Here is a 22,185-nt window from a genome sequence, read left to right on the forward strand (position 1 = left end):
TCCGCCCTCTTGACCATTTAGTGCTCATTTGCTGGGAGGTCATCCTCATTAGTGGAAGGTGGGAATTACTGCGTTTTTTTCAAGTGTAACCGCTGTGGTCCCTTCGACACCTGATTAGCTGGGATTTGAAACTTTCCCTTCCGAGCCTGATGATTCCCATGAGGAGATGGAGGGTGGAGAAAATGGGAATTTACTTTTCTTATAACATTAGGACGAGCTGATTAGGGAAGAGATTTCACGGTTTCATGATGTCGGATTATGAAGCACACGTTCATGCCTTGATCTGGGGGGACCGGGGGCGTGCTGGTTGTTAGCTCACCGCCACGACCCCGGGGCTACAGTGGAGACTGACTTCCCACACTTCTGGGGGCTGGAGGTCTGGGACCAAGGTACCGGCACGGCCGGATTCTAGGGAGAGCCCCCTCCTGGCTGGCGGACGGCCGCCTTCTCTCTGTGGCCCATGTGGCAGAGAGGACGCGGCCTGGTGTCTCTTCCGCCTCTTAGAAGGACGTCAGCTGTGTCGGACGGACTAAGGCCCGGCCTGTGGCCGCATTTATCTTTTATCACCTCTTTAGGGGCCTGTCTCCAGTTAGGGTCGCACTGGAGGTAGGGGCGTCAATGGGAACACCCCGTCGGAGGGTAGCATTGAAGACAGTCAGCGGACTCTGTTCCTGGAAGTTGGTGACTCTGACCTTGGCTTCCCTGTGCCGTAATCTCCTAACTTGTGAGGTGCCAGCAGGGCCCGTCTCTGGAGTTGGTGTGAGGCTCGGTGCTTCAGCTGGAACACGGGAGGGTTCAGCTAGTGTTGGTTATGTTACCTGCTGCCCCCAGTACAGATTGCAGGACACGGAACCACCTCTGCTTACGAGACGCGCACTTGGCTGGGCTCCTGCAGAACAGAGACGCAGGAGTAGGGGTCTGTCACCCAGACGCTTGTGATAATAGCAGCTAACGTTTAGGAGGTTTACATAGAAATAGACGCTATGAAATAGATGCTGTTAACAGCTCCAGTTTACAAATGAGACCATTAAGGCACAGAGAAGTTGAACATTTTTTGTTTGTTTGTTTGTTTGTCTTTTTAGGGCCTCATCCGAGGCACATGGAGGCTCCCAGGCTAGGGGTCGAATCAGAGTTGTGGCTGCCAGCCTCCACCACAGCCATAGCAATGCTGGATTTGAGCCGCGTCACCACAGCTCGCAGCAATGCTGGCTCCTTAAACCACTGAGTGAGGCCAAGGATCGAACCTGTGTCCTCATGGATGCTAGTTGGGTTCATTAACCACTGAGCCGAGATGGGAAGTCCCTGAACATTTTTTCTAAGGTCACACAGTGAGGAAGTGGCCAAGCTGGGTTGAGAACCAGGTAGTCTGACTCCACAGTCCACTGTTCTAACCATTCTGTGGCTGCTGGTTGCCCAGAGGGTCAGCCAGACAAATCACCATGTGATGGGAACACCCTGGGACGCAGCTCACTCTCAGTCGGGTCCTGCAGCTGGTGTGTGACTTGGGCCTGAACTGGGAGTGTCCTAGAGGAAGAGAAAGGCCTGGGCTCCACAGAGGCGGGTGGCCCTTGATGAAGTGGGTTCCGGCAGAGGCCTGACTCCGAGGGGGAATCTGCTTCCGGCCATTCCCGCAGGCTCAGGACATGGCGCCATGACCTTGAACTGGAGAGACTCTAAGGCTAGGGCTGGGTTTTGTTCTCCTTGATGGGAAATCACGTTTTCACGCTTTTCTGTCCTCAGAGGCGTCTCTAGCTGCCTGGCCCTGTGACCTGGGGGCCAGCCCCGCCCGTCCTGCCCGAGGCCTCGCCCTGCTCGTACCTGGATTGCTTTCTGCCTCGATTCTGCCAGCGTCTCACCTGACTGTTCAGACCTTATTTCAAATGTCTCCCCAGCAGAGAGGCAGCCCCCTGTCCGCCGTCATTCTTGTGGGTCTTGTGTTCCCTGTCCCACTGCCTCCGTCCTTCACCTTGGGCCTTTCACAGGAGCGGGGGCCTCACCTGTCCCATCCAGCCCTGTAGTCACAATACCTGGACTGCATTGAAGAAGAGCCACTGTGTGTCCTTGATAGGGAGGGGTGCTGGGTGCCTCCCCTCCCCTCCACGTTCGGGTCCCTTCCCGCCGCCTCTGCGCCTCCTCACCTCCTGCAGGTGCCTCCGCGCAGCGCTGCCCATGCAGGTGCCCGCACACACTCTGTCCCTAACACTCTTGGCGCGGTTTCCCTCCTGTGCTCTCTGGAGTTTTCAATGACCATTAACATTTAAAAAATATGTTAATGAAGGTAGGAAAATAAGTTTACTCTCAGACACACTAGAAATAGAAGATACCAAGTGGATTTTACGTTGTACCGGGACTTAAGTATCACAAGAAGCGGGTGTCTTTTCTGTGCTCTGCTCTGGACCGCTGGACCGTGTCTTTCTCCAGCTGACAGAGGGCCTGCCTCTCCCTTCTCCCGCGAAGGGTGTTTGGCAGAATCAGTGGGGACGCGTCCCTGTCCCGGGAGTGTGTCTGGGCAGGTGCACATCCCCAGGGTCACCTGGATGCGAGACGTGGGGGAGAGCTGCCTGCGCCTCGTGCCACTGCGTGTCTGTGGCGGTCCCACCTGAGGGAGGTCGGCGACCTCCAGGCGGAGACCCAGGGTGCTCCTGTTCTGGGGGCTGCTTGAGCGTGTGCCCCGGCGGGCCTGCTTTGTTCTGTGCTGCCTTCCGTCGCAGAGTCCCGAGGACTGGCGCTGCCCTTCTCAGCGGAAAGTGAACTGCACTTGGGGCTTACAGTCTGGAAACACCTTCCTCTGCCTTTTAAAATAAAGCCAAATCAAAGAGGCCTAGAATTGAGATTGCCAAGTGGTTTATAAATGTAAGGTTGGCCTAGTTTCCAGTCAGTTAGCTATAGCACAGTGTGAAATAGAGCAGGGCTGCTGTAAATTAGAGGCCCTCTCTATTTATCTTCTGTGCTGTTGTGTGTGTTTCTGCTTGCAGTGCGGTGTGGTCGTTTATGGCATTTACAGTAGTGGCAGAATTGGAACATACCGTTGTGTGTGTGACAGTGATATCCTTTTACAGACATGGACGTGAATGTGTCTGGTGGTATTTTAAGCAGGCTGCCCTTTTTATTGTTAATGGTTCATAGAGGCTCTGCCTGGTTTTTTACACAATGAGTCATAAAATCTGAGGCAAATCGTAGAATTTGAGACATAGGATCTCACTGTCCACCCCTGGGCGGGTTCCATCGAGGAGAAAGTGGGACACCAGGGTCCACAAAGGACCTTTGCAGAGTTTGCTCGGTGACTGATGCAGTGCCACGTGCGTGCGGTCTGGGCGCCCAGGAGCCCGTACTTCGGCCCAATGTGGAGACAGCTGCACTATCAGCGGGGGAGGCTCATGTGGGGCCTTGGGGGGTGGGGGCCCCTACTCTGACAATTGCAGAACCTCCAGCTGGGACCCCATGGACCCGATGGTTTTTCAGGCATGCACTCACGTTGACTGTGCTTACCAAAACTAGATGCTGTTTGAAAACCTCACTGTCGTGCAAACCGGGATACTGGATCCCGTGTGGGCTGTGGACAGATGGGAGCGAGTTCCCATTTCCCCAGCACTGTCGGATGCCGCACATCGGGTCTGGGCGAGCCTCTGTATTTCCATTATTTCCATTGCGTCTTCCCGGCACCTCTAGAAGGTGCAGTAGGACAGGTGGGAGGACTGGCCTCGCTGTAATAGTCAGATGCTCCGAGCCGTCCTCAGCTGGGTCCTGGACTGAAGACGTGTGGGGGCCCCCAGGGTTCTGGCCAGGGCAGGAGAGGGTGACGTGGGCAAAGTCGGGCCCTTCTCCGACCCTCTCACTGTGCCCCATGGCAGAGGTTTTTGCTCCAGCTGTGTGCTGGGACCTGTCTGCGGCCCCCGGGCTTCCACAGGGGCTCTCATTGGTGGGTGATGGTCTCAGTCGGTGTTCTGTGGGGGCAAGATGGCAGAAAACTCTTCCTCTGCTGTGACGGTGCGTCACGCTCTGCAGGAGCGATTTTAAACTGTTTTCAGTACTTGTTTTGGCAGGTTTGGCCTCTTGAGCCTATGTACTTAATCAAGTAAATGGTTTATTTTGTGATCACCTAGTTCTAGCATGTGGGCCTGGTCTGGAACGAAGATTCTCATGCGGAAGAGGTAGCTGATGTAAGACGAGCAAGACGGAGTGAAAGCTTCGTAGTCTAGAGTTTAAGAACAAGATGCCGGTAAGAGATCATGAGCTGTTCAGAGCGCTGTCTGCCGCGTATACTCCAAGGCCTGGAAGCAGAGCAGCCCAGCAGCTGGGAGCGCGCCGAATGCCCACATCACGGTCTTGAAAGAAACCAGGGCTTCTCGGAGCAGTGGCCGACTCCAGGTCTGGAGCAGGCAGCGTCTGCGGTATGGGCATCTTAGAACCTGTGACGCCTCCAGCAAGGACGCTGCCAGAGTGACTTTACTAAAGTGGGGTTCGGAAGCCCCAGTCAGAGAGGCTGCCGCGGGCAGTGGGAGCCGGGATGGTGTTTCAGGCTTGACTTCTTCGAGCTCCTGGAAAGAACTGTCCACCTTTGGGGAATGACAGGGAGCAAGCTTGTCACCTTGGTAGGTAAGGAGTATTACTCTGCCTCCCTACACAGAGGTGCCCTTGGACACCCTAAGAGTTGATGGAGGGAGTTTCTCTTTATGGAAGGATTCCCAGGCAGGTGAAGTGATGTGTCCACGGCATCGCATAATATTGTCAGGGGTCCCGCTCACGTTGGGGGTTTGTCTCACCATTCTGGGCCCCCTCCTCTTCAGGGAACAAACAGAATCGTATTTTTCGGTGCGTCTTTGTAGTGGTGCTAGAGGGAGGGTTCTGGTTTGCTGGGAGCTGGATGTCCGCTACAGGTCTGTGCACAAGCGGAGACTCTGGATTTAACAGGTGGGGGATACACGGGGTGGGGCTGTCTCGTCCCCCTTGGCAGGTGGAGGCTGGGAAGGTGTGGTGGTCAGACCTGTCCTTTAGATTATCTGCTGCTTTCTTATCCAAGAAGGAGCCAGTGGGTTTGCTGATTGGCATTCATTTCCTCTCCTGAACTTGAGTGTGGGGGGGAATGCTCCTGTGCATGGTAGCCGCCCCCCCGCCAATTCCATCCGTCCACCTGTCCGTCTGTCTGCCCACCCACCTGCCCGTCCATTCATCCATCCATCCGTCCACCTGTCTGTTTGTCTGTCTATCCATCTGTCCACCTGTCTCTTCATCCGTCCACCTGCCCGCCTGTCTGTCTGACCATCCGCCTGTCTGTCTGACCATTCATTCGTTCAGGATGTGTGGACCAGTGCGTGTCCCCAGCTTCTGGTCAGTGCCATCCTTCTCTCCCCACTCCCCTTCCTCTTCTCAAAGAGGCTCCTGGGCTGGAGCCTTCTCAGCTTCGTCCTCTCTGTCTGGAATTTGCCTGCATTTCCGTCCCTTAGATCCTGGAGGAAGCTTTGTCTCTCCAGTTCTTTGGCTTGTGTTCTGGATCCAGTGTCCTTTCTCTTAGGATTTTAAACTTGACCTGTGGTTTTCTAAACCATAGTCCCCGAGTGCTCACTCCCACGTAGGCTCCTTGGCTCCCACTTCGCTAAATCCAAAGTGCTGGGCTGGGGTCTGTAGTCCGCACAGGCTCCCTGGGACTCTTTTACCACCTGAGGTTTGAGTAGTCTGTCCCTCAGCAAGTGTGCTCGGTCTGTATCTTTTTTTTTTTTTTTTTGGTCTTTTTAGGGCCACACCCGAGGCATATGGAGGGTCCTAGGCTAGGGGTCTAATTGGAGCTACAGCTGTTGGCCTACACCAGAGCCACAGCCGCACAGGATCCGAGCCATGTCTGCGACCTACACTACAGCTCACAGCAACGCTGGATCCCTAACCCACTGAGCAAGGCCAGGGATCCCACCCTCAACAGCGTGGTTCCTAGCTGGATTCGTTTCCATTGCACCACGATGGGAACGCCTCGGTCTTTATCTTAAAATCTGGAGGAAGCAGAGCAGGTCTTCTTGGCTGTGATCGTCCTGCAGCCCGGCTCCCCTCCCCACCCCCACCTGCCCGCCGAAGCTCTGTAACTGGCTCCTGGTTTCTGGTCCTCATTCCAGCTAATGGTATTCCTGAGTCTTGTCCTTTACCATTTTCTTATGTCCTGTTTGTCCCAAGATTTTACAAACCCCCATCACCTAAAACTCCAACCCCCGGAGTTCCTGTTGTGGCTCAGTGGATTACAAAGCCGAAGCTGACTAGTATCCATGAGGTTGCGGGTTCGATCCCTAGCCTTGCTCAGTGGGTTAAGGATCTGGTGTTGCCGTGAGCTGTGGTGTAGGTCGCAGATACGGCTCAGATTCTGTGTGGTTGTGGCTAGTAGCTGCAGCTCTGATTCAGCCTCTAGCCAGGACACCTCCATATGCCACAGGTGTGGTCATGAAAAGGAAAAAACAAAAGCCAAAAACTCCAACCCTGATAGTGATCTGAAACTTTTATTTCTGGTCCTAAATTCCGGTCTGGTATTTTTAGCTGACTTCCTGTTCACCTGGCAGCCCCCCAAGCCCCTTGGGTACCACCTGTGTGACCTCAGGTGCCCTGGGCCTCACTCCTGTCCCGCCCCTCCCCCTCCTCTGCGGGCAGGAGCCGTCGCCATCTGCCCAGACAGACGTCTGTCCTTTCTCTGAGATGTCCCCACCTGTCCCCCTTCACCACGTGAGCACCTTTTAACATCTGCGTGAAAGGTCACAAGAGCCTGGTGGCATTCATGTTGCTGTCCTTCGAGAGTCCGTCTTCGATTGTGTCTTAGGTGGTTTTGCTCTAAGACAAATGTGCGTCTCCCTTTGGTGTGTGAGGCCCGTGTAATCGTGCCCCGCCCCCATCCTTGCTTCGGGCCCTTTCCGTCGCGCTCGGCCATCCTGGAGCTTCGCTTTAGGCCTGCGATGCTGTGTGTCCCGTGCCTGCCGTCCTTTGCCTGTTGACCCCAACCTTAGCTCCTGTTTTTAGCGCCCATGGCCCCTCCTTGCGCTTGTCCCTGGCCCGTGTGTCCTCTTGGCACCTCCGAATGCGGATTTGGTTTCTCCCACTAGTTCACTCCCAGCACCCAGCACAAGGCGGGCTCCGGGAAGATGCCCAGTAAGTATCTATGAGGGTGGGCGAAGCCAGCCGGAGCGGCCCTGACCCTGAGGCGCTCTCTGGGCGGGACAAGCAGGTGGTTTCTGATGCGGGCCTGGAACAGGGCCTGCCTGCAGGGTGAGCTGGACGCAGTGAGCCCAGGAGGCGGCGGAGGGTGGCGGGTCAGGAGGGAGGATTTGGGTCAGGATCTAGGCTCAGGCAGGTGTGGAAGGCCTGAAACTCCAGGCAAGTGTCTCGGAATTTAGTGGGAGATGCTCGAGTCACCAGGTGTTTCTAGAAAAGGTCAGCGTGGTGGAGGCTGTGGGAGGAGGGGAGTGGGCGGATTGACGGGCTAGGGGGTGTTCACCTGGCCCCGTGGGGGACAGGTATGATGGTTTGAGGCTGAGCCGCGTGGGCTGGAGGGAGGGAGGTTGAGAGGGCGGCCTTCCCCGTGGCTCTGCTGACAGCTGCTGGCTGTGGGCAGCTCAGGATTTAGGAGCCCGTCTAGTGCTTGGTGAGCTCTTAGAATTCACTCTGTTTCCCAGGGAAAAATGCGTGACTCCTGGCCTGAAATGTCTCGTTTGTTAAGCTAAAGACAAACTCTGCCTATGAGAAGTTGGGATCAGTTCAGTTCTAGTTGGAAACTTGTGTTAATTTAAAAAAACCCGTATTTACACCGGCACTTCATTATAATTTGCTTCTTTGCAATTCAGTGGTCACAGATGCCTCACTGTGGCCAGGAGTTGGTCATGTTTGAGCCGTGTCACTGTGGAGTGTCCTGTATCCTTGGCTAACATTCCCCTTCCTGATAACCGAGCCGGCACCTGGGGCCTCACCCAGCGTGTCTGCCCGCTTCTGCTTCCCTCCTGGAAAGGAATGACTAATCTGGGGGGAACTCAGCCTTAACTTTGTAGAGAAGAGTGACTCATCCTGAATCACCCGGAAATTAAAGATAAAAGTGGTTGGAATCTTAATGCCCACAGATTTCTTTTTTTCACTACGGTTTTGCTGGATCCCTGGGGCTTTCATAAACATCATTTTTTAAGAAGGCCAGAGATTTTCTTGAAACCCTGTTTTTTTTTCTGAGGCTAATGCATCTGGAGGCTGGAAGGAGACGGAACAGGTGTGACCGCTCCCCGCCTTCGGGGCATGTGGTGAAGGCGCTGAAGGTTCGCGAAGCTCCTCACTACCCTGCGAGGGGGCTGGACGGCGGCCCCCAGCTCTGCACTCCTCCTCGGCCGCACCAGCTCCCCGCTGCTGAATTTCTTTCGCACTGCCTCTAGCCCATCCTGAGGGCAGAGCTGGGGTCGCCTGCGTCTCTAACTCCAGCTCCCGGCCCCCAGCGCGGAGGTTGGCCCGTCCCTCCACCTCTTGCTTTTCCACCTTCTTCTTCCCTCCGTTCCCTCCTGACCCTTGCAGAGCAGAGCCGCTCGGGGCTTCGTCCCAGGTTCTCCTCTTCCTTCCACGTTTGCGCTCTTGCAAGACTTTCTCACCTGCTCCGGTGGAGTCCATCACCCTCTCCCCCCACCCCGCAAGCTCAGTCCTGTTCTCTGCACTCCTGGTCCACGGATCCAACCATGTGCCCCGCAGGCCCTCGGTGCTGGGAGATGGGGCAGGTGATGCTGGTGGGGGGAGGGTTGGTGTGCTGGGCGGCCGCCCTTCCCCTCCCCCAGCTGTGGGGTTTCCACCTGTGCCCTCGCCCTGCAGCCGGAGTCTCCCTGCCGGTGAAGGCTTGGATCCCGTAGGGAGTGGGAAGGGGCTGGTGTGCGGTGGGTCTGGTCCCCTCCCAACCAGCACCCAGAGGTGCCGGAAAGGCTGCATTGCATGGCGTGGACAGCAGCCCCAGGAGCCTCCCCACTCTGGTGGCCCAGGCCAGGCCTTGAGCAGTTGCTTGGCAGTGTCCAGCTGACCCTTCATCCTGGCTCTCACAGCCCCCGTGGGCACATTGGCTGGGGTTCTGCTCCCTGGAGGTGCCTGTCCACAGATGTCAGGTTAGTTTGCCTTATGACTTCACGTTTCTAATCAGTTTCGGAGAAGTTAATTTCCTGTTTATCCCCCTTTATTTCGTCTTAAGGGTGGAAGCAATGCTTTTCTCAGCCCTGAACCTCTCTCAGTGGTAATCAGCAGCCCGTGTCCTATGTTTTAAATCAGACCTCTGATCATTTTCGGGTTGTGTTGGCCATTTGTCAGACTGTTCGCTGCTCTTGTTCTGTGCTCCGTGGCTTATCTGCTTTTGCTCTGAAGAAAAAGGTTAATGATGCGCCGGACAGCCTGCCCGATGTTATATTTAGCCTGCGTTCCCCCCCAGCCTTCTGACTCACAAACTGTAATTTCACGGCAGGCTGGCTCGGCTGAAGGAGTGGTCAGGCTGCCTCTGCTTCCCAGAGCACATCTGAGTGAGGCAAAGCCGGGTTCTTGCCCTGCATGGGTGGGCTGGTCTCCCCCCTCCTACGCTGAGAGCTTGCAGGTGGGATGTTGACTCAGCTGATTTAAATTCTGGCTGGATAATAACTTGCTAAACCACCAGGAGCGAGTGAAAACCCAGGTATTAGTCATTCCTCAGCAGCAGGTGATCTGATCCAGCAGCCGGGGCTGGGTCTTCTGGACCCTGGAGCTCAGGGTTTGCATCCTTGCCTTTCCCGCAAGCTGGTGGAGACTCAGTTCGGTAGGTGTTCCTTGGAGGCCGCTGGGGAGGGTTCTCTCCGCCAGAGACAAGGGTGCCGCCTCTGGGTCACCACAGGTGGTGTGCTGTGAGCGCCTCCTCTTGATGGGACCAGGTCTTGTCGATGTCGTTTTTCCGAGGTCCTCCAGCCCTTCTCACCACATCGCCCCTCACTGCTCTGCTTCAGGCCCTGGTTGTTTCTCGTCTGGACCGGCTGGTGGCCTGGGCACCGGCTTCGCCACGGCTCCCTTTGCCCCTTCTTTGCAGTCTTCTGCTGGCCTCTTTCCAGGGCAGAAGCTGCTTTGTCCCCCTGCTGTGCAGCTTCCAGGGCTTTCCGTCGTCCTGGGGAGAAAGCCTCCAGTCGGCTGCCTGTTTGGCCTCCTCGCCCTCATTCGGTCTGTGTCCCAGAAACACTGAATCCCTGATGCTGACTTGCCGCGCCCTCTTAGGCGTCCTGCCTTTGACTGCAGACCTGCGGAGTCAGCCTTTGCTGCACATCAGAATCGCCTGGGGGGTCTTTGAAAACTCGTCCTGTCTCCCACCCTCGACCTAGTGATGTCGCAGGCATGGGCCGTGGTCTGGGTGTCACAGTACCTTCAAGTGTCCCCGATGGTTCTTAGGAGCCAGGAGGCGTGGGGACCCCTGACCTACCTGGACGCTCTTCCTCCCTGAAACACTCAGTGCTCCTGACCTGGTCTCCTCCAGGCAGATGCAGTTCTGCTCGTGTTTTGTGTCCTTGGAAAACTTATGCCGTCTCATGGGCAGACCTCTCCTTTAGATGCTCGTTCAGGAGCTTTTTGGATATTTTCTGTCCTTTGATCTTACCTTTTAGAATCAGTTTGTCAAAATCCTCATGGTAGCCTGTTAGAATATTGATGAAGACAGCTTTGAGCCTGTGGATCAGTTTTGAGAAGATTAATTATTATTATTATTTTTTGCCTTTTTTTAGGGCCACACTCACAGCATATGGAAGTTCCCAGGCCAGGGGTTGAATTGGAGCTACAGCTGCCGGCCTGGACCACAGCCACAGCAACACGGGCTCCGAGCTGCGTCTGTGACCAATACCACAGCTCACGGCAACGCCGGATCCTTAATGCACTGAGCGAGGCCAGGGGTTCAACCTGTGTCCTCATGGATGCCAGTCAGATTCGTTTCTGCCGAGCCACGACGGGAAGTCTGGAAGGTTGACATTTTTGTGATACGTGGTCTCCCTAACAATGAAGGGTTTCTTTTCTCTCGTCTCCTTTCATGTCTTTCAGCAACATTTCCTACTTTTTCTAGGATGGTCTTACAGCATTTTACTGTGTTTATTTGTAGATAGCTTTTTATTATAAATGGTATTTTTGAGTCCTTTCCAAGGGAAGTATAACGTACATGCAACCGTGAGTACAGATGTTGTAGATAGCTTGATGGACTGGTACTTTGGTCTGTGCATCTCTGCCATCCAGAGCCAGTAATTCCCGCAGCCCCACCTGTTAGGTTGTATCCTCTCCTTGTTGATGACTCTGCATGAAGGGAACTGGAATTATGGCGTCCCCCGTCAGAGATTCGTTTTACCCGTTCTTATTTTCACACAGAAGAAAGAAGTATATGCTCCTCTCTGTCTTTTTAAGAAATAAATTTCTTTTGGCTTTTAGATGACTTATAACGTGTTTCAGGTGTACAGCCAAGGGAAGCAGCCGTACGCATACGTACACATCCACACTTGTCAGATTCTCTTCCCACACGGGCCATCACAGAGCGCTGAGTACATCTCCCTGAGCTGTGTAGTAGGTCCCTGTTACCCATCGATTTTGGATACAGTCGTGTATATATGCTAATCCCATTTCCCCTTTGGTAACCGTAAGTTTGGTTTTGAAATCTCTGAGTCATTTTCTGTTTTGTGAATAAGCTCCTCTGTATCTTTTTTATTAGATTCCACATGTAAGTGATGTCATATGGTATTTGTCTTTCTGACTCATTTCACTTAGGATGATAATCTCTAGGTCCATGCATGTTGCTGCAAATGGCACTTTGTTCTTTTTTATGGCCGAGTAGTATTCCATTGTATACATGTAGTATATCTTTTTCCTTTTTTTTTTTTTTTTTTTTCCTTTTAGGGCTGCACCTGCAGCATAGGGAAGTTCCCAGGCTAGGGGTCAAATCGGAGCTGCAGCTGCTGGCCTACGCCACAGCCACAGCCACACAGGATCCAAGCTGCATCTGTGACTTCACTGCGGTCAAGCAACGCCAGATCCTTAACCCACTGAGAGAGGCCAGGGATCAAACCCACATCCTCCTGGACACTATGTCAGGTTCTTAACCCCCCGAGCCACAACAGGAACGCCTGCATTTTCTTTATCCAGTCCTTCTGTTGATGGACGTTTAGGTGACTTCTGTGTCTTGGCTGTTGTGAATAGTGCTGCAACAAACATTGGGGTGCATGTATCTTTTCGAAGTATGGTTTTCTCTGAGTGTATGCCCAGGAGTGGGATTGCTGGATCATATGGTAGTTCTGTGTTGAGTTTGTTAAGGTGCCTCCACACGACTCTCCACAGAGGTCGAGTCAACGTACATTCCCACCAGCTGTGCAGGAGGGTCCCCTTCTCTCCACACCCTCTCCAGCATTTCTTGTTTGTAGGCTTTTTGATGATGGCCATTCTGACCTGTGTGAGGTGACACCTCATTGTCGTTTTGATTGGCATTTCTCTAATAATTAGTGATGTGGAGTATCTTTTCATGTGTGTTTTGACCATCTGTATGTTTTCTTTGGAGAAATGTCTATTTCAACCTTCTGCCCATTTTCGATTGGGTTGTTTTTTTTTTTTTGGCTATAAAGTGGTAAGAGCTGTCTGTATATTTTGGAGATTAATTCATTGTCAGTTGCTTAGTTTGCAAAGGTTTTCTTCCATCATGCAGGCTGTCTTTTTGTTTGTTTGTTTGTTTTAAGTGGTTTCCTTTGCCATGCAGAAGCTGTTAGGTTTACTTGGGCCCCATTTTTTTCTTGTCTTTATTTTCATTACTCTGGGATGCTGGTCCAAAAAGATATTGCTATGATTTATGTCAAAAAGAGTGTTCTACTTGTATTTTCCTTTAAGAGTTTGATAGTATCTGGTCTTATGTTTGGGTCTTTAATCCATTTTGGGTTTGTCTTTGTGTGTGGTGTAAGAGCGTGTTCTAACTTCTTTACGTGTAGCTGTCCGGTTTCCCCAGCACTGTTGAGAGCATGTATTGAAAAGGCTGATTTTCTCCATTGTAGGTTATTGCCTCCTTTGCAGTTGATCAGCTGACCATAGGTGGGTGGGTTTATTTCTGTTCCATTGATCTAGGTTTGTCTTTTTGTGCCAGTACCACACCGTTTTGATGACTGTAGCTTTGTAGTATAGTCTGAGGTCAGGGAGCCTATGTGTGCTCTTTGTACACAGCCACCCCATGTTTGTGGGTATCCACGGCTGCTGCTGTCATCCCAGGTTGTGATGGAGACCTAGGACCTTCAAAGCCTAAAATGTTGACTCTGGTCCTTTACAGAGAGTTTCTCAGCCTTGATCTAGACCATGGAATCCAGGGCTGGGGAGGAAGATGCAAGGACCCAGGGGTTGACGGGTGGAGGGCAAGTGGGTCTGCTCAGACTGGAGTCTTCAGAGGTCAGAGCAGCGTCTGGGGTGAGCGTGTTGGAGCAAGCAAGTGTGGGCGGGGATAACTGAGATGCACGGAGCTGTGTGAGCCTGGGGGCTTGTGTCCTGTGGGCCTGAGAGAGCAAGCTGGGAACCAGCTAGGACATGCCACATGCTCGGGAGGAAGTTCGCAACCAGCCAGTGCCTGGAGAGCCTGGGTCGGCGAGGGCAGAGAACGGGAAGTGTGGTCCCTCGCTGTGCACACAGCGCCCGCCTGGCGGAGGGGCCAGTGCAGAAGCAGGGCTGCCTGCGGGGATGAGGGCTGTTTCTGTTTGAATGGCCTCTGAAGGCCACTGTGGCCACGTGAGTGTCTCCTTCCCAGGCATAGCCCAGAGCTTCTGGATGAATGAGCACATGGCTTTCCCTATGGACTTGGGGATGAGTGTTGCCTAATTTCTGAGCCAAATGCTTCTACCGCTTTGATATTCTTGAGGATATTTTATGATAACCAGATGGGCTTCGTTGGCGCCCGTGGATTTTATGAATCATTGAAAAAGCGTTTCCAAAATACATTCTACCTGGAGCAGCATCCCTGACAAACTCCCACCAGACTGTTCTCGCCTTTGCGTGTGTAAATGTACCTGGCTCCAGTGCAGCGTGCTTCACAGACCTGTCACCAGAGAGAAGAATGTGCCACCAGCCCTCTGCCTTAGTCCTTTTGAAAGTGCACAAAAACGCCACGTTTCTTGAGTCGCCCCCCCGGAGGGGGTGCTGAGCCGTCATCAGGGCCTTGGGCAGGCTCAGTGGGGTGGTGCGTTGCACAGCAGCCTGGCTGGGGAGGTTGCGTGCGGGCTCCCCTTGGGGCCGACGCTTGGCTTTTGTCCCTGGTTCGCGGGGTTGTCGCCAGCCCCACAGTCCTGGCTTTGAGGTCTGGCTCCCCTCGGATGACTGCCAAGTTACTTTCCATCTTGGGATCTCGCCTCCTCATCTACAGAACTGATCAGCCTGTGGCCCCCTCGCCGCAGCGGCAACAGTTAGGTGGCGCCCCTCCGTGCCCCGTGCTGTGCCACGCACACAGCACACACCGCTGCCCGCCCTGCTGGGTGCGGGATTTTTGCTGTGACTGCTTTTTCTTCCCGCCACACAGATCGCGCTTTCAGCTGTCATTTCTCCCAGTTGTCCCCAAGGTTGTGACGCAGCCGAGCTGGAGAGAGGAGGCCTCCTTTAGCATGTAAAGTGGTATTTCTGAGTTGCCCACAGAGACGCTCTTTATAGAAAGATGGAGTGCTATAAACGGTAACTACGGAATTCGCTCTGAACGCTCCCTTTGATGCGTGACGATGTCCCAGGCTGGTCCCATTCTTAAACACCCCCTGTCCTGAAACCCGCTCGACTCTGCCTTCTTCCTACGGGGCTGCCTTCATGTTTGTAACTTTTTTGGTCCCATCTTCCTATGAATTGTCATCCCAGTCTGTTCTCTCTTCTATTTGTGGTAGCCTGTGTTGGCAGGAAAATGGGCCGAGATGGTTGGACCGCGTTTCCTCCCTCCGCCCGCCGGGCTGGGGAGCGGCTCCTTCCTCGCACAGGGCCTCTGCCAACCCCCGCCCCCCGCCCAGGCTCTCAGCGCCGCTGCCACCTCGCCAGCCTGTCCTCCCGGGGACGAAGGGCTCCTCTGCCCCCTTCCAAAGCCTGACTTCTGCCTCCTACCCCGTTTAAAATTTATCTGTTTCTTGTCTTTCCCATTCTTGATGGGATTAGAGGGCAGAATTCTTTATAAAGAAGCTGGAGAGTAGCTTTTTTAGTTTAGTTTTTTTTCCCCCCCGAGCTTGGAGATCCCAGGTTTCTGAGGATTCCTCGAGGGTTTTAAGGCCTTCGTTAGAAAAGGAGGCAAACTTCAGATGTAATTTTTATTTAGCCTTTTCTTCCGAGGGCCCACACGCTAGATCGCTTCAGCTCCGAGACTGCAGATTTATACTTTCCACTCATCGTCTTGCGTCAGTTCCCTTTTTTGAGTCAAGAAAACCGAGGGCTCAGGGTGTGTGACTTATTCAGTCTCTCAGTGGGTGGGAAGGATGGGTGCAAGAAGGCTCCAGACCTGTGTCCTTAGAACCGAAGCCTTGGAGGAAGGTCCACCCCACCTGCTCTGCGTAGCTCAAACCCCAGCACGACTCTGCTGAGCTTCCTGGTGTCTCACGTCTGTCTTCTGGATCAACCACTGGGGATGGGCCGTTTCCACCTGTCACCACGGCGGGACGAGGGCCTCCCCTCATCTTTCCAGCACCACCTGAAGTGGAGGGGGGGCTGGCAGATGGACCCGCTCCAGCCCAGGGCTTCTGGGCCCCTGCGGAAATGCGGAATCAGCATTGTCGTCAGTGAGGATTTAGGACGGGTATTTCTGGGGCCAAGATGAATCTCAGTCTTGCGGGAGCAGGCAGCCCTCGTGTAGTCTGCTGAGGATGGAGACGTTCCCTGGGGAGGAGGGAAGGACAGCGCACCCCAGGCTGCATGTGGGGGCGCGGGGGCTGGCCTGGGGGCTCACCTTCGGGCCCCACTCCGGCCTTGGTTCGAGAGGAGGATGCTGAAGAGTGTGAGTTTGTGTGGAGTCTGCGTTCACAGCACCCGTTCCCTTCACAGCAGGCACTGCCTGTAGCGGGGAGGTTTCCTAGGTTATGTCCGCGGCGCCGGGAGAATGGGAAGAGGGAGAGAGGCAGCTCGCTCAGACCTAAGTGCTTGGGGTCTCTGCGCGGAGACCCACGATGAGGTTTCAGTTAAGCATGAATTGAGGTGACGACTGGACGTGACTTTGGGATGCTGAAATAGTCATCGACGTGGGGTATAAACGACTGTGATTCGTTCACTTACTTAATGTTTACTGTGGGTTTATGAGTTGCGAGAGCCTGCACCAGCTACTGTGGGGGCTGGAATTGTGAAACCGGCGGGAGCTCTGTCTTGATGGAGGTGAGAGTCGTGGAAGGAATCTAGTGTTTACAGGCTACTGTGGTGATGACAGTAACGGCTGGTTTTGTTGAGGGTTTGCCAGGTAGCAGGCTTTGTGACAAATGCTTCACATGCCACCGCCTGGCCGAGTCCCCACCACGGCCCTGCCTTGCAGCCTGTCTTCTTGATACAGGGCTGCTCTAGTGGGCACGGGTCCCGGTGTAGACGGGGTGCTGGACCTTGGAGGGAGGCATGCTTCCAGCTGGGGCGGCTGGGGAGGCCTGGGGAAGAACTGGGGCTTGGGGAATGCAGAGATGGGGGTCAGGGGTGCGCAGAGGTGAGAAGACACAGGGCGGAGAAGCGGGTGATGGCGACTGTGCTTGGCGGGAGCGTCACCCAAGTGCGGGTACCGACCCGACTCAAAGTTGGGCTCTGGGCCCTGCGAGGCTGCTCCGTTTCCAGCCTCCCTTACTCCGGGTGGTGTCCCTCGGGTCCCCCGGAAGCTTCTGGAGCTAACCACCTTCTCCACGGGAATGCCGACTGTCATTCTTTTCCCACCTGGCCCTGGGCACGTGAACGGCTCTGCTCAGGCTCTCGGCCCCTCGGCTGGTCCCTGGAGGCTGCAGGCAGCCCAGGGAGGGTCACGGCAGGCACGTGTCCCTGTGCATGTGTCCTGCCGGCTCGTGGGCCCATAGTTCTCCTGTGCCTTGGTGAGCTCTAGAAACTGCTTTGTCCGCGGCCTCCGCTTCTCGGGCTGGGGGGTCCCAGTCTCCTGCCTGCTGCTGTTGGGAGTCGGCCTCCGAAGGGCCCCTGGTCCCTGTTCAGTGTGAGCCTCCCGGCCTCTCGGCACTTTGGTCGCAGCTGCTTGCCTGTGGCTGACTCAGTGGCCCCCCTGGTTTCCCTGTGGCTGGGTCTCGATGCCGTTGTCTGCTGTTCTGCTGACGTTCTGGGGGGGGGGGTCCTCGGGGAGCCACTGTCTGGAATTGTGTTTGGGGTTTGCTTTTTCTCGGCTTCATGAAAGTCATTGAAGAATTAACTTTTCACGGCGAGGCCCCCGACCCACGCTTCTTCACGACTGGCGGCCACCGCCACCTGATTTAGAAGGGGCTCCAGTTCATCATCCAGTCACTTTCTTTGGGGCGCAGAAGACACTCAGCTGCATCTCATCAGCAGTTCGTACGGTCTGAAAATGCGAGTTGGTGCATTTTTCTTCAAAGGCTAATGCAGCCCTTGTGTCACGCAAGGGGCCCTCGAGTGACACGGGGTGTCCTGATCTGATGTGTATTTCCATGGGCCGACTGCTGGGGCGGGGGCGGGAGAGGCTGGTAAATGAGCCAGAGCAGCGTGCGGGCAGCCAGGAGACCACATCGTTTGTCCTGGAGGGGGGGATGGCGACACAGACCAGGGTGGCGGCCGTGAAAGCCGTTGCAGGAGAGACCCTGAGCGCTAACAAGTTTCCTGTGGATTGGATGGGGGGGTGTGGGAAAAAGAAAAGGTTTAAGGAGTCCTGGGTTAGGCTGATGGTTAACGGCACAGGTAAGAAAAGAGCAGGTGGCACGAGCACCCGGTCCTGTGACAGAGTAGATCAGGAGGGGAGGTGGCTTTTGGACCAAGTTCCAGCGGTTCGGTGAAGCCACCCCCGTGAACAGAGGCCGAGTGGGCCTCTCATACAGAGGCCAAGGTAAAGACGCCTTGGTGCACGCAGTCCGAGCACAAAACCAGGGGCCGGTGCGGCGGGCGACGAGGCTCTGTGGCCGCCCTCTGCACACCTGGCCCCGCTCAGAGGCGGCCCATCCTCGTCTTCTGGGTGGCGGGGGTGAGTGCTCCGGCCGCGGAGAGCCGCTGGCAGCTGGAACTGGCCCCAGCAGGACAGTGAGGACCGACGGAGCTACTCCAGGGACACTGGTTTTCGAGGGACATCCGCCTTAAGATCCCGTGGACCTGTCACCCCTCCTCCTGTCTTGCAGATGGCATCAGCGTGAGCGGCTTCCCGCTGTGCAGCCCCTCGCGCCAGGTCGTGAGGCCTCGGGCGGACAGCAAGCCTGCGAACCCAGCTGAGGGCAGCCGGCCTGGGGACCCCGGCCACGTGAAGGTGAGTCACCCCCCACCCCCCCGGGTGAGGGGGCAGCCCGCTAAGGGGCTTCGCGGTCCTGATCTCCGCCGGGCTTTGCTGAAGGCAAAGTTTTGCGTGTTTCTCAGAAGAGCACGCGTGTGCTTGTAACTGCCTTGTGTTTGCGGAGAGCTGGTTCCCAGTACTCTTCCTCCTGTGTCGGGTTTAAGGCTCGGGAGCAGTTGCGGTGAAGCTTGAGTGCCTGCGTGTCCGTGCCGCCGCCTCTCATTTCCTGAAACATCAAGTATTCATGGGTTGAGCCCAGGAGTTACTGAGACTCTGCTGCTTTTTTCTTATCCATTTGAAAAATTTATCCATTGCATAATTACGTTTAGTTCAGCTATCTACCCCATGAGCTTTCTTAAAATCTTTAGGCAACTCCTTCCACTGGCTGGTTTATAAGCACCAAGGACCTTTGAATATTCAAGGAACGAGTGAGTGCTGGTGCAAAGATGCCTTGGGACTTGAGTGTGAGCAGAGCCTCCAGGGAGCACAGGGCCAGTCTGGGCTGAGCTCCAAGCTGTTGAGGTGTCCACAGCCTGAGTGGAGCCCACCAGGGAGAGAGCAGAGTGAGGGGACCAAAGGCCAGCAGCTGTGACCAGGGTGCAGGCAGCAGAGTCACCCAAGTGACCTTGCCAGCAGGTGTGTGTGCAGGCCCAGCCTTTTGGGCACTGCTTCCAGTCTTGACGTTGAAGGGGGCAGTGACTCTTGGCCCCACCAGGAGAGCTTGGCCAGGCTGGCTGAATCGGTGGGACAACAGATTCTGAGCCTTGGGGCTGCTCTTGATGAAAACAGGATGAAGGCCAGAGGGACCTGGGTGCTGTGCGGCAGGAGGGGAGCCAGAGACCCCGGTTGAGGGAGGTTCCATCGGGGGTGGGGTGCACCGAGGAGCCAGGTTTTAGGGAATAGTCTTCGCTTGGGGCCCCACAGTGGGGGGGAAGGTGGCTGGTAGGGTGTGGTGTCTCAGTCACGGGGACCCGGACGCAGAAGCTCACGCTGTGTGTCCGGGCTCCGGTGTTGGCCACGGGGATGGGACGTGGGAAGGAGATGCCCACGGGAGGGAGAGAAGGCGTAGAGCCTGCTCGAGCCTGGGACGACGGAGTATTGGATGCTGTTGGGGGGACTGTGGGCAGAAAACGATGGTGGAGCAGCTGGGAAAGTGACTTCCTCCTGGGGTCCCCCGGCTGTCCCTTGCCTTCGGTTTCTCCTCAGCACCGTCGTTTGCCCCTGCAGCCAGGTGTGTGGCCTGCCCACCTGCGTGGTGGCCGTGGTGCGGTTCTTTTCCCTGCATCCTCTTAGGGCCGAGGAGCGCCGCTGCGTGGCTGTGAGGACCTTGGAGACAGCAGTGGCCTCCGGGTGGGGACTTGATGGGGTTTATATCATACCGGGCCTCCCTGCACTGCCGTCCTGCCGCTGCTGCCTGGCTTGTGGCCAGTGGAACAGAGATGAGGGCTGCTCTGGTGGTAAGACCGTGATGGTGGCAGAGCTGGACAGATGGGCGAGAAACGCTTTCGGGGAGGGCTTTCAGGGTTCAGGCCTCCCGGGCCTCTCACGTTGAGCCATGGCCACAGCTCTCAGGCCGCCCCGGTTTCTGAGCCTATGCAGCCTGCTGGGCCCTCAGGGAGAAACCGGATCTTACCAAGTACTTGCTGGCCCTTGGGTTGACCAGATGGCCCTGTTCTGTTTCTGGCCGGTCTGCGATTTTGTGATGTATTCTGACCAGCTCTGTGACTTGAGGCCAGCGGCTGTGTCAGCCTCCCCGGGGGGTTTGCTCCAGAGATTTCGCTGTCATTGCTGACACACCCCCGGGCTGGGTTTTCCACCTTCTACTCCAGATAAAGTCACTCTTCTCGCGGGGCTGTCTTCAAGCCGCCCACCTGCCCAGGTAGAGCCTGCGTGCTGTGCCGGTGGGAGGAGCTACGAGACCGTCACCTGGCAAAGAGGCCCCCGTCTCCTGTTCTGACCAAGATTCAGTCCGTTGTCCTCAGTTAGCCTTTGGCCAACTCGAAGAGCCTTTAAACGGTTGCTCTTGAGAGCTTGGGCCAGAGTTATTGCTGCTTTGGGAGCAGAGGTTCAGCCAAGCTTCTCCCTGAAGCCCCTTCAGCTCCAGCCACTGCCTGCTTGGCCTCTCAAAGCTGAGCGTGTGGGGACGCGTCTGTGCAGAGGTGTTGCTTTGAGCCTGTTGATGTCCCAAGTGTTGATTTCCTGGATGCTGGTGGGCGGAGGGAGGTTTGTGGAAGCTTCCATAGTTGCTCTTGCAGCTTCTTCTCGGTCTGTGAGCAGGTCGTCCGCATGCGGTGACCTTGAACCCTCAAACGTTCTCCGTCGCTCCGAATGCCAGAGCTTGCTTGATTGTCCGAGTGTTTTTCTCCCCCCCTGGTGGGGATTGGCCCGGAAAGGCGCACTTGGAAACTGCGGATTAAGGCACTTAGACTTACGGTTGTCCTGGCACAACGGTAGGGCCCCGGATTCATTCACATGGTGCTAAAAATCCAGCAATGCGGGTGTGGAAGTTTCCACGGGAAGGGGCCTTGCCTGGCCTTCCTCCTCTGCCGCTGTGACGCCCCAGTCCCATCCGAGGCTGCCCCCCTGCCTCGGCACGTCCTCCACGGAGAAGCCCCTTCTCAGACTCCGGATGTGCCGCAGTTCACTATCCAGCCACGGGCTGCTCCCTGTCACCCCTCACCGTCGCCTGCGCCGCCAGGCTTCTCAGGGGTTCCAGCTCCTCAGGCCCTCAGACGGAGTCCGCTGGGCCCGTCCGTCCCCTCTTCCCTCACCTGTTTTGTGTTGCTCGGTGGGCCAGACACCGTGGTTGGACCTTCTTCTTTCGTGCCCTGTGCTCTCTGGCCTTGAACCCCCTTCAGCTGGTTGGTGGAAGCATTTCCTGGGGGGGGGGCCCTGACCTAGCGGTGCCGAGGTCTTCATCCAGGTGGCACTGGGGCCCCGCTGAGCCACCCACGGTCCACCACTTTGCTGTGTGTGTAATTAAAGCCAGGAGTGGTGTTCCCACGGTGGCTCAGCAGTGACAAGCCCGACTAGTATCCATGAGGACATGGGTTTGATCCTCGGTCCTGCTCAGTGGATTAAGGATCTGGTGTTGCTGTGCCTGTGGTGTAGGTCACAGACGCGGCTTGGATCCCATGTTGCTGTGGCTGTGGTGTAGGCCGGCAGCTCTAGCTCTGATTTGACCCCTAGCCTGGTAGCTTCCATATGCCATGGGTGTGGCCCTAAACAAAACAAAACAAAAAGCAGCCAGGTGTATCGTGCTCCGGTCCTGGGGTAGGCACAGCGTTGAACTCAGGTGCCCTCCAAGGTGGAGGGGTGCTGCCGTGTACGTGAGCCGCTGCCACGTGCTGAGCTGGAGCAGCCGCTCAGAGTTGGTTCCCTAAGCCCTGTGTGCTGAGTATAGGCCGGAGGATGGGGATACGGGGATCAATTGGACTGCCCTTGACTTCATTAGACAGCCCTCAGGGGCTGGTAGGAAGGATAGAAGTAAACAAAACTGGAAAAGACTTAGACCAGAGGTGACGCCCCGAGCCAAGCGTCTCTGTCCAGGGAGGCTGAGGCAGTGGCACAGGGCCTGGCTCTGACCGGAACACTGAAGGAAGAGCGAGGACTGGAGGAGCAGCCAGGCGGGGAGGGGGCACTCCCCAGACGGAACAGCACGTGCAAAGGCCCTGGGGTGTGTCCTTGCCACGTGTCCCGGAGCCCGAGGGCTGCAGTCAGGCTGGGGGTGGGGTCAGGGTACCCACAAGCCCTCGGTTCCCCCTTCCTCGCAGCTAATGTGG

General features: G+C 55.7%; 1 protein-coding gene across 1 annotated transcript in view; it reads left to right on the forward strand.

Annotated features, from left to right (window-relative positions):
- The window catches only part of TRAPPC9 (trafficking protein particle complex subunit 9), a 468,592-nt gene that overhangs the window by 134,677 nt on the left and 311,730 nt on the right, over positions 1–22,185 (forward strand). The window contains 1 exon segment of the mRNA XM_047783197.1: positions 18,255–18,379. Within this exon segment, the coding sequence (XP_047639153.1) occupies positions 18,255–18,379 (125 nt within the window).

Source organism: Phacochoerus africanus, chromosome 6 (genome assembly GCF_016906955.1).
Source record: "Phacochoerus africanus isolate WHEZ1 chromosome 6, ROS_Pafr_v1, whole genome shotgun sequence".
Lineage (NCBI taxonomy): Eukaryota > Metazoa > Chordata > Mammalia > Artiodactyla > Suidae > Phacochoerus > Phacochoerus africanus.